This window comes from Coregonus clupeaformis, chromosome 31 (assembly GCF_020615455.1).
Source record: "Coregonus clupeaformis isolate EN_2021a chromosome 31, ASM2061545v1, whole genome shotgun sequence".
NCBI classification, from domain to species: Eukaryota; Metazoa; Chordata; class Actinopteri; order Salmoniformes; family Salmonidae; genus Coregonus; species Coregonus clupeaformis.
Genome location: NC_059222.1, coordinates 44853720 through 44870614, shown reverse-complemented (window position 1 = coordinate 44870614; position 16895 = coordinate 44853720). Strand labels below are relative to the sequence as shown.

Genomic DNA, 16895 nt, shown 5'->3' with positions numbered 1-16895 from the left:
ATGCTTCTTCATCCACTTTAATGTTTATAGACTTTTTTTCCCCTGCAGGTCTGGTCACATATTAGTCGGCAAAAACTACTGACCCCTCCTCATGACACACTTTCTATCAAACTACTGACCCCTCCTCATGACACACTTTCTATCAAACTACTGACCCCTCCTCATGACACACTTTCTATCAAACTACTGACCTCTCCTCATGACACACTTTCTATCAAACTACTGACCCCTCCTCATGACACACTTTCTATCAAACTACTGACCCCTCCTCATGACACACTTTCTATCAAACTACTGACCTCTCCTCATGACACACTTTCTATCAAACTACTGACCTCTCCTCATGACACACTTTCTATCAAACTACTGACCTCTCCTCATGACACACTTTCTATCAAACTACTGACCCCTCCTCATGACACACTTTCTATCAAACTACTGACCTCTCCTCATGACACACTTTCTATCAAACTACTGACCTCTCCTCATGATACACTTTCTATCCCAGGTATTCCTTAAAGAGGTGGGGTTTCAAATGTCTCCGGAAGGTGGTGAGTGACTCCGCTGTCCTGGCGTCGTGAGGGAGCTTGTTCCACCATTGGGGTGCCAGAGCAGCGAACAGTTTTGACTGGGCTGAGTGGGAACTATGCTTCCGCAGAGGTAGGGGAGCCAGCAGGCCAGAGGTGGATGAACGCAGTGCCCTCGTTTGGGTGTAGGGACTGATCAGAGCCTGAAGGTACGGAGGTGCCGTTCCCCTCACAGCTCCGTAGGCAAGCACCATGGTCTTGTAGCAGATGCGAGCTTCAACTGGAAGCCAGTGGAGTGTGCGGAGGAGCGGGGTGACGTGAGAGAACTTGGGAAGGTTGAACACCAGACGGGCTGCGGCATTCTGGATGAGTTGTAGGGGTTTAATGGCACAGGCAGGGAGCCCAGCCAACAGCGAGTTGCAGTAATCCAGACGGGAGATGACAAGTGCCTGGATTAGGACCTGTGCCGCTTCCTGTGTAAGGCAGGGTCGTACTCTCCGAATGTTGTAGAGCATGAACCTACAGGATCGGGTCACCGCCTTGATGTTAGCGGAGAACGACAGGGTGTTGTCCAGGGTCACGCCAAGGCTCTTCGCACTCTGGGAGGAGGACACAACGGAGTTGTCAACCGTGATGGCGAGATCATGGAACGGGCAGTCCTTCCCCGGGAGGAAGAGCAGCTCCGTCTTGCTGAGGTTCAGCTTGAGGTGGTGATCCGTCATCCATACTGATATGTCTGCCAGACATGCTGAGATGCGATTCGCCACCTGGTTATCAGAAGGGGGAAAGGAGAAGATTAGTTGTGTGTCGTCAGCGTAGCAATGATAGGAGAGGCCATGTGAGGATATGACAGAGCCAAGTGACTTGGTGTATAGCGAGAATAGGAGAGGGCCTAGGAACTGAGCCCTGGGGGACACCAGTGGTGAGAGCACGTGGTGCGGAGACAGCTTCTCGCCACGCCACTTGGTAGGAGCGACCGGTCAGGTAGGACGCAGTCCAAGAGTGAGCCGCGCCGGAGATGCCCAGCTCGGAGAGGGTGGAGAGGAGGATCTGATGGTTCACAGTATCAAAGGCAGCAGACAGGTCTAGAAGGACAAGAGCAGAGGAGAGAGAGATAGCTTTAGCAGTGCGGAGAGCCTCTGTGACACAGAGAAGAGCAGTCTCAGTTGAATGACCAGTCTTGAAACCTGACTGGTTTGGATCAAGAAGGTCATTCTGAGAGAGATAGCAAGAGAGTTGGCTAAAGACGGCACGCTCAATAGTTTTGGAGAGAAAAGAAAGAAGGGATACTGGTCTGTAGTTGTTGACCTCGGAGGGATCGAGTGTTGGTTTTTTGAGAAGGGGTGCAACTCTCGCTCTCTTGAAGACGGAAGGGACATAGCCAGCGGTCAAGGATGAGTTGATCAGCGAGGTGAGGTAAGGGAGAAGGTCACCGGAGATGGTCTGGAGAAGAGAGGAGGGGATAGGGTCAAGCGGGCAGGTTGTTGGGCGGCCTGCCGTCACAAGTCGCAAGATTTTATCTGGAGAGAGAGGGGAGAAGGAAGTCAAAGCATAGGGTAGGGCAGTGTGAGCAGGACCAGCAGTGTCATTTGACTTAACAAACGAGGATCAGATGTCGTCAACCTTCTTTTCAAAATGGTTGACGAAGTCATCCACAGAGAGGGAGGAGGGGGGGATTCAGCAGGGAGGAGAATGTGGCAAAAGAGCTTCCTAGGGTTAGAGGCGGATGCTTGGAATTTAGAGTGGTAGAAAGTGGCCTTAGCAGCAGAAACAGATGAAGAAAATGTAGAGAGGAGGGAGTGAAAAGATACCAGGTCTGCAGGGAGTCTAGTTTTCTTCCATTTCCGCTCAGCTGCCCGGAGCTCTGTTCTGTGAGCTCGCAATGAGTCATCAAGCCACGGAGCTGGAGGGGAGGACCGAGCCGGCCGGGAGGATAGGGGACATAGAGAGTCAAAGGATGCAGAAAGGGAGGAGAGGAGGGTTGAGGAGGCAGAATCAGGAGATTGGAGGGAGAAGGATTGAGCAGAGGGAAGAGATGATAGGATGGAAGAGGAGAGAGTAGCGGGAGAGAGAGAGCGAAGGTTGCGACGGCGCATTACCATCTGTGTAGGGGGCAGAGTGAGTAGTGTTGGAGGAGAGGGAGAGAGAAAAGGATACAAAGTAGTGGTCGGAGACTTGGAGGGGAGTTGCAGTGAGATTAGTAGAAGAACAGCATCTAGTAAAGATGAGGTCAAGCGTATTGCCTGCCTTGTGAGTAGGGGGGGACTGTGAGAGGGTGAGGTCAAAAGAGGAGAGGAGTGGAAAGAAGGAGGCAGAGAGAAATGAGTCAAATGTAGACGTAGGGAGGTTGAAATCCCCCAGAACTGTGAGGGGTGAGCCATCCTCAGGAAAGGAACTTATCAAGGCATCAAGCTCATTGATGAACTCTCCAAGGGAACCTGGAGGGCGATAGATGACAAGGATATTAAGCTTAAATGGGCTAGTGACTGTGACAGCATAGAATTCAAATGAGGAGATAGACAGATGGGTCAGGGGAAAAATTGAGAATGTCCACTTGGGAGAGATGAGGATTCCTGTGCCACCACCCCGCTGACCAGATGCTCTCGGGGTATGCGAGAACACATGGTCAGACGAGGAGATAGCAGCAGGAGTAGCAGTGTTTTCAGTGGTAATCCATGTTTCCGTCAGCGCCAAGAAGTCGAGGGACTGGAGGGTAGCATAGGCTGGGATGAAGTCTGCCTTGTTGGCAGCAGAACGGCAGTTCCAGAGGCTGCCTGAGACCTGGAACTCCACGTGGGTCGTGCGTGCAGGGACCACCAGGTTAGAGAGGCAGCAGCCACGCGGTGTGAGGCGTTTGTGTAGCCTGTGCGGAGAGGAGAGAACAGGGATAGGCAGAGGCATAGTTGACAGGCTGCAGCAGATGGCTACAATAATGCAGAGGAGATCGGAATAAAATGAACTAAACATCTGGGAAAGAAGAGAGCGGGGCCTCCCTCACCACAACTCCCAAATATAACTCTCCCAACTTCCACCTCAGAAACTATAATTGTTGTAAACTACAGCGGTTCAATGTTTTCTAGGAATAGACTAACCTAGTTTATTCAGCTAGCTAACTAGGTGCAGTATTATTCCGTGAAAAACGTCCGAGCACCTCGTCATAAGACGCTACAGCCAGCTAGCATGCCGGTCTCCAGCAGCAGGGTTTAGCGCCAATACTCAGCCACAACAACCACCAGTGTATCAACACACAAGCAGATCGTTCGTGTCCGTGTCTAACGTTGTGGGTTAGTCCCGACAGCTTGAGCGAGTCCGTCGTCAATTTATTCAGCCAGTTAGTTAGCTAGAATAGTTAGCAAACTAACTAGCCATTGCTTTCAGACAAAGAAGAACCCCTCCTTTCACGGCACGAACACACAGAGAGAGCCAAACTAACGTTAACTAGTCACCCATGTCCCGAACTCTCCTCATGACAGACTTTCTATCAAACTACTGACCCCTCCTCATGACACACTTTCTATCAAACTACTGACCTCTCCTCATGACACACTTTCTATCAAACTACTGACCCCTCCTCATGACACACTTTCTATCAAACTACTGACCCCTCCTCATGACACACTTTCTATCAAACTACTGACCTCTCCTCATGACACACTTTCTATCAAACTACTGACCCCCCCTGACACTTGGTTTCAGTGTGAGTACACTGTCTCTATTCAGACACCGATGTTAAGTGAGTCCCAAATGGCACCCTATTCCCTATGCAGTGCACTACTTTTGACCAGGGCCCATAGGATAGTAGTGCGCTACATAAGGAATAAGGTGTAGTTTGGGACGGGGCCATAAACAGTCAGGTGCTTTAAAGATTTCAAGCAATTTGTAACCATGAAGCAAATCCCGGGCCACCATACAATCCATTCATCTCTTTACGTCTCTTATCAGCTGTAGTCCACTTTCATTCTGGAGGGTTTTCTATGAAATAACCTTCTTCCTCTTATCAGAGTTTTGCATCTGTGTGTGTGTGTGTGTGTGTGTGCGTGTGCGTGTGCGTGTGTGTGGTGGCCTAAGTAATGTGAATCAGCATTTATAAAGAGGACTTTCCTGCTTTAATAAAAAAACGACTGTCTAGGCTGACAGAGGAATGAGTTGAGTTTTTACATTTTAAACGATTGTGTCTGAAGTCTGAACTAAGGCAGCTGGAGTGGTCTGATCTAAGGCAGCTGGAGTGGTCTGACCTAAGGCAGCTGGAGTGGTCTGACCTAAGGCAGCTGGAGTGGTCTGACCTAAGGCAGCTGGAGTGGCATCAACAGTGCAGCCTTTGTTTTATTGCGACATCAACAGATTATGACGGTGGGTGAAATGAGTCATGTCCAAATAGCCAACACAGCTCACTACACTAGCAGTAGAACTGTCACGCCCTGGCTCTGGGGACAACCTAGCAGTAGAACTGTCACGCCCTGGCTCTGGGGACAACCTATCAGTAGAACTGTCACGCCCTGGCTCTGGGGACAACCTAGCAGTAGAACTGTCACGCCCTGGCTCTGGGGACAACCTAGCAGTAGAACTGTCACGCCCTGGCTCTGGGGACAACCTAGCAGTAGAACTGTCACGCCCTGGCTCTGGGGACAACCTAGCAGTAGAACTGTCACGCCCTGGCTCTGGGGACAACCTAGCAGTAGAACTGTCACGCCCTGGCTCTGGGGACAACCTAGCAGTAGAACTGTCACGCCCTGGCTCTGGGGACAACCTAGCAGTAGAACTGTCACGCCTGGCGGACCTAAGTAGAACTCCCTCTGGGGACAACCTAGCAGTAGAACTGTCACGCCCTGGCTCTGGGGACAACCTAGCAGTAGAACTGTCACGCCCTGGCTCTGGGGACAACCTAGCAGTAGAACTGTCACGCCCTGGCTCTGGGGACAACCTAGCAGTAGAACTGTCACGCCCTGGCTCTGGGGACAACCTAGCAGTAGAACTGTCACGCCCTGGCTCTGGGGACAACCTAGCAGTAGAACTGTCACGCCCTGGCTCTGGGGACAACCTATCAGTAGAACTGTCACGCCCTGGCTCTGGGAACAACCTAGCAGTAGAACTGTCACGCCCTGGCTCTGGGGACAACCTAGCAGTAGAACTGTCACGCCCTGGCTCTGGGGACAACCTAGCAGTAGAACTGTCACGCCCTGGCTCTGGGGACAACCTAGCAGTAGAACTGTCACGCCCTGGCTCTGGGGACAACCTAGCAGTAGAACTGTCACGCCCTGGCTCTGGGGACAACCTAGCAGTAGAACTGTCACGCCCTGGCTCTGGGGACAACCTAGCAGTAGAACTGTCACGCCCTGGCTCTGGGGACAACCTAGCAGTAGAACTGTCACGCCCTGGCTCTGGGGACAACCTAGCAGTAGAACTGTCACGCCCTGGCTCTGGGGACAACCTAGCAGTAGAACTGTCACGCCCTGGCTCTGGGGACAACCTAGCAGTAGAACTGTCACGCCCTGGCTCTGGGGACAACCTAGCAGTAGAACTGTCACGCCCTGGCTCTGGGGACAACCTAGCAGTAGAACTGTCACGCCCTGGCTCTGGGGACAACCTAGCAGTAGAACTGTCACGCCCTGGCTCTGGGGACAACCTAGCAGTAGAACTGTCACGCCCTGGCTCTGGGGACAACCTAGCAGTAGAACTGTCACGCCCTGGCTCTGGGGACAACCTAGCAGTAGAACTGTCACGCCCTGGCTCTGGGGACAACCTAGCAGTAGAACTGTCACGCCCTGGCTCTGGGGACAACCTAGCAGTAGAACTGTCACGCCCTGGCTCTGGGGACAACCTAGCAGTAGAACTGTCACGCCCTGGCTCTGGGGACAACCTAGCAGTAGAACTGTCACGCCCTGGCTCTGGGGACAACCTAGCAGTAGAACTGTCACGCCCTGGCTCTGGGGACAACCTAGCAGTAGAACTGTCACGCCCTGGCTCTGGGGACAACCTAGCAGTAGAACTGTCACGCCCTGGCTCTGGGGACAACCTAGCAGTAGAACTGTCACGCCCTGGCTCTGGGGACAACCTAGCAGTAGAACTGTCACGCCCTGGCTCTGGGGACAACCTAGCAGTAGAACTGTCATGCCCTGGCTTGGGGACAACCTAGCAGTAGAACTTATTCAAAGCCATATTGCAACCTAGCAGTAGAACTTATTCAAAGCCATATTGCAACCTAGCAGTAGAACTTATTCAAAGCCATATTGCAACCTAGCAGTAGAACTTATTCAAAGCCATATTGCAACCTAGCAGTATAACTTATTCAAAGCCATATTGCAACCTAGCAGTAGAACTTATTCAAAGCCATATTGCAACCTAGCAGTAGAACTTATTCAAAGCCATATTGCAACCTAGCAGTAGAACTTATTCAAAGCCATATTGCAACCTAGCAGTAGAACTTATTCAAAGCCATATTGCAACCTAGCAGTAGAACTTATTCAAAGCCATATTGCAACCTAGCAGTAGAACTTATTCAAAGCCATATTGCAACCTAGCAGTAGAACTTATTCAAAGCCACATTGCAACCTAGCAGTAGAACTTATTCAAAGCCATATTGCAACCTAGCAGTAGAACTTATTCAAAGCCATATTGCAACCTAGCAGTAGAACTTATTCAAAGCCATATTGCAACCTAGCAGTAGAACTTATTCAAAGCCATATTGCAACCTAGCAGTAGAACTTATTCAAAGCCATATTGCAACCTAGCAGTAGAACTTATTCAAAGCCATATTGCAACCTAGCAGTAGAACTTATTCAAAGCCATATTGCAACCTAGCAGTAAAACTTATTCAAAGCCATATTGCAACCAGTGGGTGCTGTTTCCCATGCCATAAAAGGTGGGGTCTTTGATTAGAATGTAATATTAATCCTCCAGTTTATCTGGAATTCACATGGTACCATATTAACTGTATGTAGAGCATTACTGGTCCTGGTCAAGGTTAGTGCACTAAATGGGGAGCAAGCTCTATTGTTGAAAGTCTTGACATTACAGTCATTTAGCAGATGCTTTTATCCAGAGAAACTTACAGGAGCAATTAGGGTTAAGTGCCTTGCTCAAGGGTACATCAGCAGATTATTCACCTAGGGGATTTGAACCAGCGACCTTTTGGTTACTGGCCCAACGCTCTTGACCGCTAGGCTACCTGCCATCCCTGAATGTTGTTATGAAAAGGCCCCTTAGCTAGGGGGCCCCCGACCCCCAAAAAAATACATATTTTAAGAAATCTGTCTTAGGACCCCAAAAGGCTAGAGCCGGCCCTGCTTGGGATGATCTCTAGGCTATCCAAGGCTTTGGGATCTATGGATTAAAGAATGAACCTGAGCTAATGTATCACATACCAGCTAAAAGTGCCTAATCATAATGACATCTAATGCGTTGACCGATAGATATCGATATTGAATTGTAATTCACAAAATGACAGAGAGACATCAGTTGCCACTCTCCATTTTGATCTTGAAAAATGAATGCACTCACTAACTGTAAGTCGCTCTGGATAAGAGTGTCTGCTAAATGACTTAAATGTAAATGATCTGGATATACTTGGCACTGAAGTAGACATTTTAAACTAGTGTACAGTATATTCAAAGGGTGGGAGGCTTGACCTGCTCACAGTGACATGTATACATTCCACTGGTTTCTTTCTTTTTGATTTATCATGGGCTGGAGCTCCCTGTATGACATTATGGTGTTGACTGTGATTCATCATGGGCTGGAGCTCCCTGTATGACATTATGGTGTTGACTGTGATTCATCATGGGCTGGAGCTCCCTGTATGACATTATGGTGTTGACTGTGATTAATCATGGGCTAGAGCTCCCTGTATGACATTATGGTGTTGACTGTGATTCATCATGGGCTAGAGCTCCCTGTATGACATTATGGTGTTGACTGTGATTCATCATGGGCTGGAGCTCCCTGTATGACATTATGGTGTTGACTGTGATTCATCATGGGCTAGAGCTCCCTGTATGACATTATGGTGTTGACTGTGATTCATCATGGGCTAGAGCTCCCTGTATGACATTATGGTGTTGACTGTGATTCATCATGGGCTAGAGCTCCCTGTATGACATTATGGTGTTGACTGTGATTCATCATGGGCTAGAGCTCCCTGTATGACATTATGGTGTTGACTGTGATTCATCATGGGCTGGAGCTCCCTGTATGACATTATGGTGTTGACTGTGATTCATCATGGGCTGGAGCTCCCTGTTTGACATTATGGTGTTGACTGTGATTCATCATGGGCTGGAGCTCCCTGTATGACATTATGGTGTTGACTGTGATTCATCATGGGCTGGAGCTCCCTGTATGACATTATGGTGTTGACTGTGATTCATCATGGGCTGGAGCTCCCTGTATGACATTATGGTGTTGACTGTGATTCATCATGGGCTGGAGCTCCCTGTATGACATTATGGTGTTGACTGTGATTCATCATGGGCTGGAGCTCCCTGTATGACATTATGGTGTTGACTGTGATTCATCATGGGCTGGAGCTCCCTGTATGACATTCTGGTGTTGACTGTGATTCATCATGGGCTAGAGCTCCCTGTGTGACATTATGGTGTTGACTGTGATTCATCATGGGCTAGAGCTCCCTGTATGACATTATGGTGTTGACTGTGATTCATCATGGGCTGGAGCTCCCTGTATGACATTATGGTGTTGACTGTGATTCATCATGGGCTGGAGCTCCCTGTATGACATTATGGTGTTGACTGTGATTCATCATGGGCTGGAGCTCCCTGTATGACATTATGGTGTTGACTGTGATTCATCATGGGCTGGAGCTCCCTGTATGACATTATGGTGTTGACTGTGATTCATCATGGGCTGGAGCTCCCTGTATGACATTATGGTGTTGACTGTGATTCATCATGGGCTGGAGCTCCCTGTATGACATTATGGTGTTGACTGTGATTCATCATGGGCTGGAGCTCCCTGTGTGACATTGTGTGGTGTTGACTGTGATTGTTGTGTCTGTTCATATTTTTTTTGTTAATTTCTGTGTTGTGTGAATTTTTTTTATAAAATGTTAATCACAAAAAAAATTATAATCAAGATCCTGTGTGCAGGTGACTTAGGGACATCACTAACAATGCTACGTTCTTGGAAGTAAGGTTTGATTTCAACCACTAAGTTTAGCCAGATTAAAGGATTGCTACATTTAAACTTGTTGCATTGTGAAAATTGTGAAACCAATAATGCACTGGACAAGGGTCTCTCTCAGTCCATTCAATATGCATTATCAGCTTCCAGCTGACACTAACAGTTACTGTATGCCTATGTTTATGATGTCATGGATGGTTGAAGCAAGAGGTAGACCTATCGAAATAAGAGAGAGATACTTCATCATCATGTGCCATATAATGTTTAGCCTACTAAGTATACTAAGGATAAAGTATGACCTGTGGGTTTAGTGTTCAGTGATAATATAAACTATGGTACCACTGATCGGTAGTAGTAGCCTAGTAGTAGTTGTTTTAATAAATCACATGAGTGATCTGCGCATGCACAGTCGGTGCGCAGAAGCCACTTCAATGAACACAACGGTTGGGGAACAAAAAAAAAAACTTCGGTAAAATAAGAAAGAGCCGTTACCTAATGTGTAGCGGACTCTTCTGCTGTTGCGCCACTTTTTAGTACATTCTTGTAGGTATTAGTGAGGGTTTTACATGAGATAAGTCCTTGCATGCCTTTTCACGTGAAATAGCCTTTATAAGGAGTTCAGTCAAAACTCTGGCACTTTTAGGCGCGAGAATAAACGTTGAGGAATTCTCTGTAGTGTCCGATAATCATAGTGGCCATCGGAAATGGCAGCATACACATTACCGGAGGGATTCTCCGATTTTGACATGTTTGCATTCGGTTCAGCTCTTCTTGTTGGGGGTAAGTGAAATATTGAATGGCAAAATTTTTAAAGAAAAGCTGTTATTTATTTGCGCTTGAGAATTGGCTGCCAGAATGTGAGATTTTAAAGGGATCTTAGGTCTAGTGATTTTAAAGTCAGTAAAAAAAAAAAAAAAAGAATTGCCCGAGAATTGCTTTGAAGATTCTTGAAGTGATGACAGCAACTTCAAATCATGCAAAGATGTCACTGGGAGATGTGAATAATATGCAAGGATTTGAAGATGTGAAATGTGAAATAATGAAATAAAAGTATGTGTAGTTAACATTCAACGATTTCTGACATAACTGATTAGCCTATTCACCAATAGGCTGTATAATTTAACTGAAATGTTAAATGTCCATTTAGTCTGTATGTCATGGAATCTATCGCAAGTTGTTTTCCATGATGATTTATTTATTTATTTCGTGTGTGTGTTTTAGGTCTTCTTGGATTCTTCCTCAACGCCATTTCGATATTGGCATATATTAGTGTAAAGGAAATGCGAACTCCCAGTAATTTCCTTGTCTTTAACCTTGCTGTGGCTGACATTATGCTCAATACAACTGGCCTGATCGCTGCATTCGCCAGCTTATCTTATAGGTATGAATTCTTATCCTTTGACACTGCATTAATGCCTGTGGAGGTTGCCAAACGTATGTGTACACTAGTTGGTTGTTAACACGCTCTTATGCATTGATCTAAAATTGGTTTACAGACAGGATGTCAGGACAAATCATTCTAGAGAGGCACATTTTTCATGTATATCTGAATAGCTATAATGGATAGAAGCTGTACTAAACACAGCTGGAATGGTGAACACTCGTTAGGGTGTGTGGTCATGACTTCATAGTTCAACTGAACCACGAACCAAAGCAGGTGTATGAAAAATGAGTCACCGTGTTAATGTAAGAATGTAGCCATTTTGAAACTGGTTTTTGCCTGATGGGAATAGATACACTAAGGCTACGTTTACACAGGCAGCCCAATTATGATCTTTTGCCAATAATTGGCCTTTTGACCAATCAGATCAGATCTTTTGCCAATAATTGGCCTTTTGACCAATCAGATCAGATCTTTTGCCAATAATCGGGCAAAAGATCAGAATTGGGCTGCCTGTGTAAACGCAGCCTAAATGTGCTCCTTTCTTGTCACCATAGACACTGGCCCTGGGGCCAAGACGGATGTAGCAACCACGCCTTCATGGGAATGACAGCAGTCCTGGCCTCTGTCAGCTTCCTGGCTACCATCGCCTGGGACAGATATCACCAATATGTCACCAGTGAGTAGTATCCTACTGTACAGTATGTATTCATAGCATTTATTATATGCTTTATTTATCGATGTACTATATACATCTACAAAGCTACAAACATATTCTTGCAAATTACAATAAACATGACAACTTTATTTTGTTCCAGATCAGAAGCTGTTTTGGAGCACAGCCTGGACTTTTTCTATCGTTATCTGGGGGATGGCCATCTTCTGGGCGGCCGTCCCTCTGACTGGTTGGGGAGTTTATGACTTTGAGCCCATGAGGACCTGCTGCACTCTAGACTACACCAAAGGAGACAAGTAGGCTACATTTAAAAAGTGGAACTGACTGCGTTCTAACTACTTTGCAGATACGAAAACAAACAGACAATCATAATATCAGTCAAAAACATACAATTCCCAGTTTACGCTACAAAACCAACTTTATAGGAGGTTTAAAAAATAAAATAAAAAGTTATATTTGACTCAACATTCTATGACGTACACTAAGGCGTTGTTGGATGCAGTTCAATGCATGATTAATATAATTCACCAATACATTTCTTGGTAGTCCAAAAGATGTTGCTATCAGGTTGTAAATCACAGCTGGCCTGGTACATTGTTTGCTGCCTCTATTCGCGATGCACTGTTTCAGTTTCCATTACTAAATATTTTGGGCCCAAAACGCACCATGTAACGCTGAAAATGTCAATACAATCAAACTAGCAAAGGGCTATGATCACAAATCAGTCATAACGTGGCTAATAGGCTAGCGTATCTATTTATGTATCAAGCTAAAAACACAGAGCCTTACGTTAGCTAGCTAGCTGCTAGGAGGATGTCATGTCATGTCATTGGAGGGGTGGGTGAGGTGACTGACTTTTACCCCTCATATCGTGTTTTGGCGGCTATACACAGCTAGAGATGCAGGTGTCATTTGGTTAGCTAGCGAGAACTTGAACGACAGTTATCCAGTTAGCATATCTCTTGAGTTCGCAAATTCACTCTACGCTATCTACTCCGATTTCAGAGCGCTCTCGTCTGAGTGTGCCAGAGTGCAGAACAACTGATGAATTTACGAATGCGCAACACCCGCTGCAATATGACCGGTGTCAGTAAACGTAGGCAAGAAATTTAATATTTAATCACGAACGCTCTAGATAACATGTAAACAGCCTAACTAACCAGCTCTGCTACGGCGAGTAAAATGGTCAGAGTGAGTTGTTCTCTCATTTGTGTGTGGAAGTAGCTAGCAAGCAAGCTAGCCAACATTAGCCAGTTAGCTTGGGTGCTTGGTTGCAGGCAAGCTGCAGAAGGACGAGTAGGCTACAATTCCCCATTGTTTATCAGTGCAATTTTGATGGCCAACTAGCTGAAACAGTTTGAGAGGGTTTATCTAATGTTCCTTTGTTAAATTTTAGCTCATCTTGCTCTGGCTAGCATTAGTTGTTGTTCTTGTTGATACGCATAACTGAGGGAGAGAGCCTACCTTTTCATGGTTGTTTGATCAATAAGACTGTAAAGTTCCCAAATGTAAGAGGACTCCCGTGGTATTGACATATTTGCAGAAATCCATTCAGGTGTATTTTGTGGCTTTTGGCGAATGTGTTCTAATGATCTAAAGTCGCGCTGTTGCTGCTGTCTGTAAACACACCATCCGGTTCAAAGTGAATGATGGCCCATGTGGCATATGGTTTGTTTGTATAAAGGTCTACTGTAGCTCAGATTGGCTATGGTGCACCGGTCCGCATAGAATCTGGTCCTCGACTAGACAGATGGTTTTATTTACTGCAGTGTCTATTAATTGTCCAAACGCATGGCCGCGTTCCCACTCTATATTGCTATAGGATTTTCACATGCGTTAGTATACGTAATTGCCAAACATTCTAAGAATTTATGAAAATGTGAAAGTTACCATATCTAAGTGCTCGCTTTTCAGAATGTTTTTATTTACAAAATGTCATGTTCTTCCTGGGGGTGTATATGAACAGATTTGAATAAGATTTCATGTTGCTAAAATGCTGTCATTTCCACTTTAAATTCACAATTACATTTTGGTCATTTAGCAGACACTCTTATCCAGAGCGACTTAGTCAGAAATGATACATGCACACACCATCATGTTCTCTCTCATCTGTGGTTCAGGGAATTCCACCATCATGTTCTCTCTCATCTGTGGTGTAGGGAATTCCACCATCATGTTCTCTGTCATCTGTGGTTCAGGGAATTCCACCATCATGTTCTCTCTCATCTGTGGTGTAGGGAATTCCACCATCATGTTCTCTGTCATCTGTGGTGCAGGGAATTCCACCATCATGTCCTCTCTTGTCTGTGGTGCAGGGAATTCCACCATCATGTTCTCTCTTGTCTGTGGTGCAGGGAATTCCAGACCTAAAGGTCATTTCATTGTAGCTCAACAACTCCCTCACACACTGTTACGTCTGCACATTTGTTGATGTTTCACAAGACTTTAAAAATACAGTTTTGAAAAAAGTAGACTTCCAAAACTCATAAAAACCCTGTTTAAACCAGCTGTTGACATCACTGTTTGGCTTTGTAAAATGTAAACAATGGAATACAGAATCAGGGCTTTAAAACAATCAAGCAGATTACCACAAAGGTAAGCTGTTTAACCCAGTTGAAAACATGCAGCATTTCACACACAGATAGAGGACTGCTAGAAACCTCTAATGGATTGGATTATTCATTTCAGACAATAAATCAAAGCTCTCTAGCAATGTCTCCCACAGACTAGGTTTGCAAAATTCTGGTAACACAATTCCCAGGTTATTCAGATATCCTGGACGATTCCGGATTTCCTGAATCCGGGACTCCTCCAACCGGGATTTCTGGAAAACCTGGGAATTTAGTTGCCGTAATTTTGCAACCCTAGTCTGTGGATTTTTTTGGGGGGAAAATGACCAGAATTGATCAACCCTAGATGAGTGAGGATGCCCCATTCATAGAGATGCACAGTATAATACAGTATGTCTTATGTCATTCTATTGTCCATGTTCATCTCCATCCAACAGGGACTACATGACCTATATGGGGGCACTGACTGTCTTCTACCTTATCTTCCCTGCTTATGTCATGAAGTCCAACTACGACGCCATTCACGCATACTTCAAGAAGATCCACAAGCACAGGGTAAACCTTTTAACATTCTGCCGTTAGAACATTTGGAACATGTTCTTTGGAGCATTACAACTCATTTTCACAATACCATTAATCTTTGGCCGGAAAAATGTACTTCTCATTATATTACAAATTGATAATCGTGTTAAATCCTAGTAAATGAACATTGGGAAAGTTGTTCCATGAACTTCAGATTACAAGACCTTTGAGCAAGATAATCCTGTAGACAATGGTTGCTGTAATTATTTCACTTTGCATTTATTTAGGTAAGTAAGAAGTCTAGAAGGACTATGGGAACATAAAAGTCATTTATGTTCTACTCTTTTATACATTATATTATGCTGACATGTTGACTCTATGTTATTGTTGTCATAGTGTAACTCAAAAGTCACATTTCATTCAATTCAATACAACTTTATTGACTGTCCCTGTTTTCCAGTGGAACACCAGTGTACCACTGAGAGTTCTGTTGTTCTGCTGGGGACCCTATGAAATCATGTGTATCTACGCCTGCTTCGCAAACGCCAAACTGGTCTCTCCAAAGCTGAGAATGGTGAGTTCTTCTTCTTCTTCTTCTTCTTCTTTCTTCTTCTTCTTTCTTCTTCTTCTTCTTCTTCTTCTTCTTCTTCTTCTTCTTCTTTCTTCTTTCTTCTTTCTTCTTCTTCTTCTTCTTCTTCTTCTTCTTCTTCTTCTTCTTCTTCTTCTTCTTCTTCTTCTTCGTCTTCTTCGTTTTCTTCTTCTTTTTCTTCTTCTTTTTCTTCTTCTTTTTCTTCTTCTTTTTCTTCTTCTCTATTCTTTTTTCTCTTCCCCGTCTCTTCCTGTGCTTGATAATGCTTTAGTTAAATGAAACGTGAATGGGGAGGTTTGATTTAAATCCTTTTAACAAGAACATGTTTATTCATTTCGTAGTTGCTTCCAGTTTTGGCGAAAATGAACCCTATTTTCAACGCGTGGCTCTATTCCTTTGGGAACGAGTTCTACAGAGGAGGGGTGTGGCAGTTCCTGACTGGTCAGAAGTTTACAGAGCCCGTCGTTGTGAAGTTAAAAGGAAGATAAAGGAAGTTCTCCTTAGTTACAGTCATAGAATTAGAATGGTCAGAGTTTCTATGCCTATTCTACTCATTCTAATTCTATGGTTACAGTACCGTACAGGCCATAGAATTAGGATGTTCCATGTTCCATTCTACTCATTCTAATTCTATGGTTACAGTACCGTACAGGCCATAGAATTAGGATGTTCCATGTTCCATTCTACTCATTCTAATTCTATGGTTACAGTACCGTACAGGCCATAGAATTAGGATGTTCCATGTTCCATTCTACTCATTCTAATTCTATGGTTACAGTACCGTACAGGCCATAGAATTAGGATGTTCCATGTTCCATTCTACTCATTCTAATTCTATGGTTACAGTACCGTACAGGCCATAGAATTAGGATGTTCCATGTTCCATTCGACCATTCTAATTCTTTGCTACAGGCCAAATTCAAACAACAACATCATCATCATCATGCACTCTCATTGCAGTAGGTTTCACATTGGAAGAATGCTATCTGTACAAGGTTGTAAAGTAAATCTTAATGGTTTATTTTGATGGCTTGGGATACCATATGCCAATGTAGCTTGTCAATAGCGATATGGTGACTGTCCATTCAAATAGACTTTGGGGAGAGGCACCTGTTCTTAGGTTGAATGATGTATCATGATTTACTAGACATGATTGGCTAGACATGATTGACTAGACACTCATTGACCTATGTTTTAATACAAATACCACAGTGCTCTCAATGCCATGTTCACGTTGAGTGATTTTAAGGTAGTAAAACCAGTGTGATCAACTTAAAGTGGACGAGACTGAATTTTAGTGAAGTCATGTTCATGTAAAACTGATTTTATATCCAATAGCTCTACTTCTAGAACTCTCCCTGATGTATTCCTCTAACACTGTAATAAACGCAGCGAGGTATGCTGTCATGTGCTGCTCTTCAATCTGACTCGACTGTCCATGGAAATGGTGTGATGCTCAACATGCTGCTTTACTGTACAGCTGTAAAAGATATGA

At 45.0% G+C, this 16895-nt stretch overlaps 1 protein-coding gene across 1 annotated transcript; it reads left to right on the top strand.

The window, feature by feature from the left end:
* Positions 1-10313: 10313 nt before the first annotated feature.
* Positions 10314-16822, top strand: LOC121548050 (RPE-retinal G protein-coupled receptor-like). The gene is made up of 7 exons (XM_041859448.1): positions 10314-10442; positions 10884-11043; positions 11601-11722; positions 11862-12015; positions 14727-14844; positions 15272-15385; positions 15742-16822. The coding sequence occupies exons 1-7, from the start codon at positions 10367-10369 to the stop codon at positions 15886-15888; spliced, it is 891 nt and encodes a 296-aa protein (XP_041715382.1). The 5' UTR covers positions 10314-10366; the 3' UTR covers positions 15889-16822.
* Positions 16823-16895: the final 73 nt, after the last annotated feature.

Excerpts from the sequence above, each read along its gene's own strand:
- LOC121548050 (XM_041859448.1), top strand. The coding sequence starts at position 10,367 with ATGGCAGCATACACATTACCGGAGGGATTCTCCGATTTTGACATGTTT. Across the intron at positions 11,044-11,600 it reads TTCGCCAGCTTATCTTATAG|ACACTGGCCCTGGGGCCAAG; the intron begins GTATGAATTCTT and ends TTGTCACCATAG. Across the intron at positions 15,386-15,741 it reads TCTCTCCAAAGCTGAGAATG|TTGCTTCCAGTTTTGGCGAA; the intron begins GTGAGTTCTTCT and ends TTCATTTCGTAG.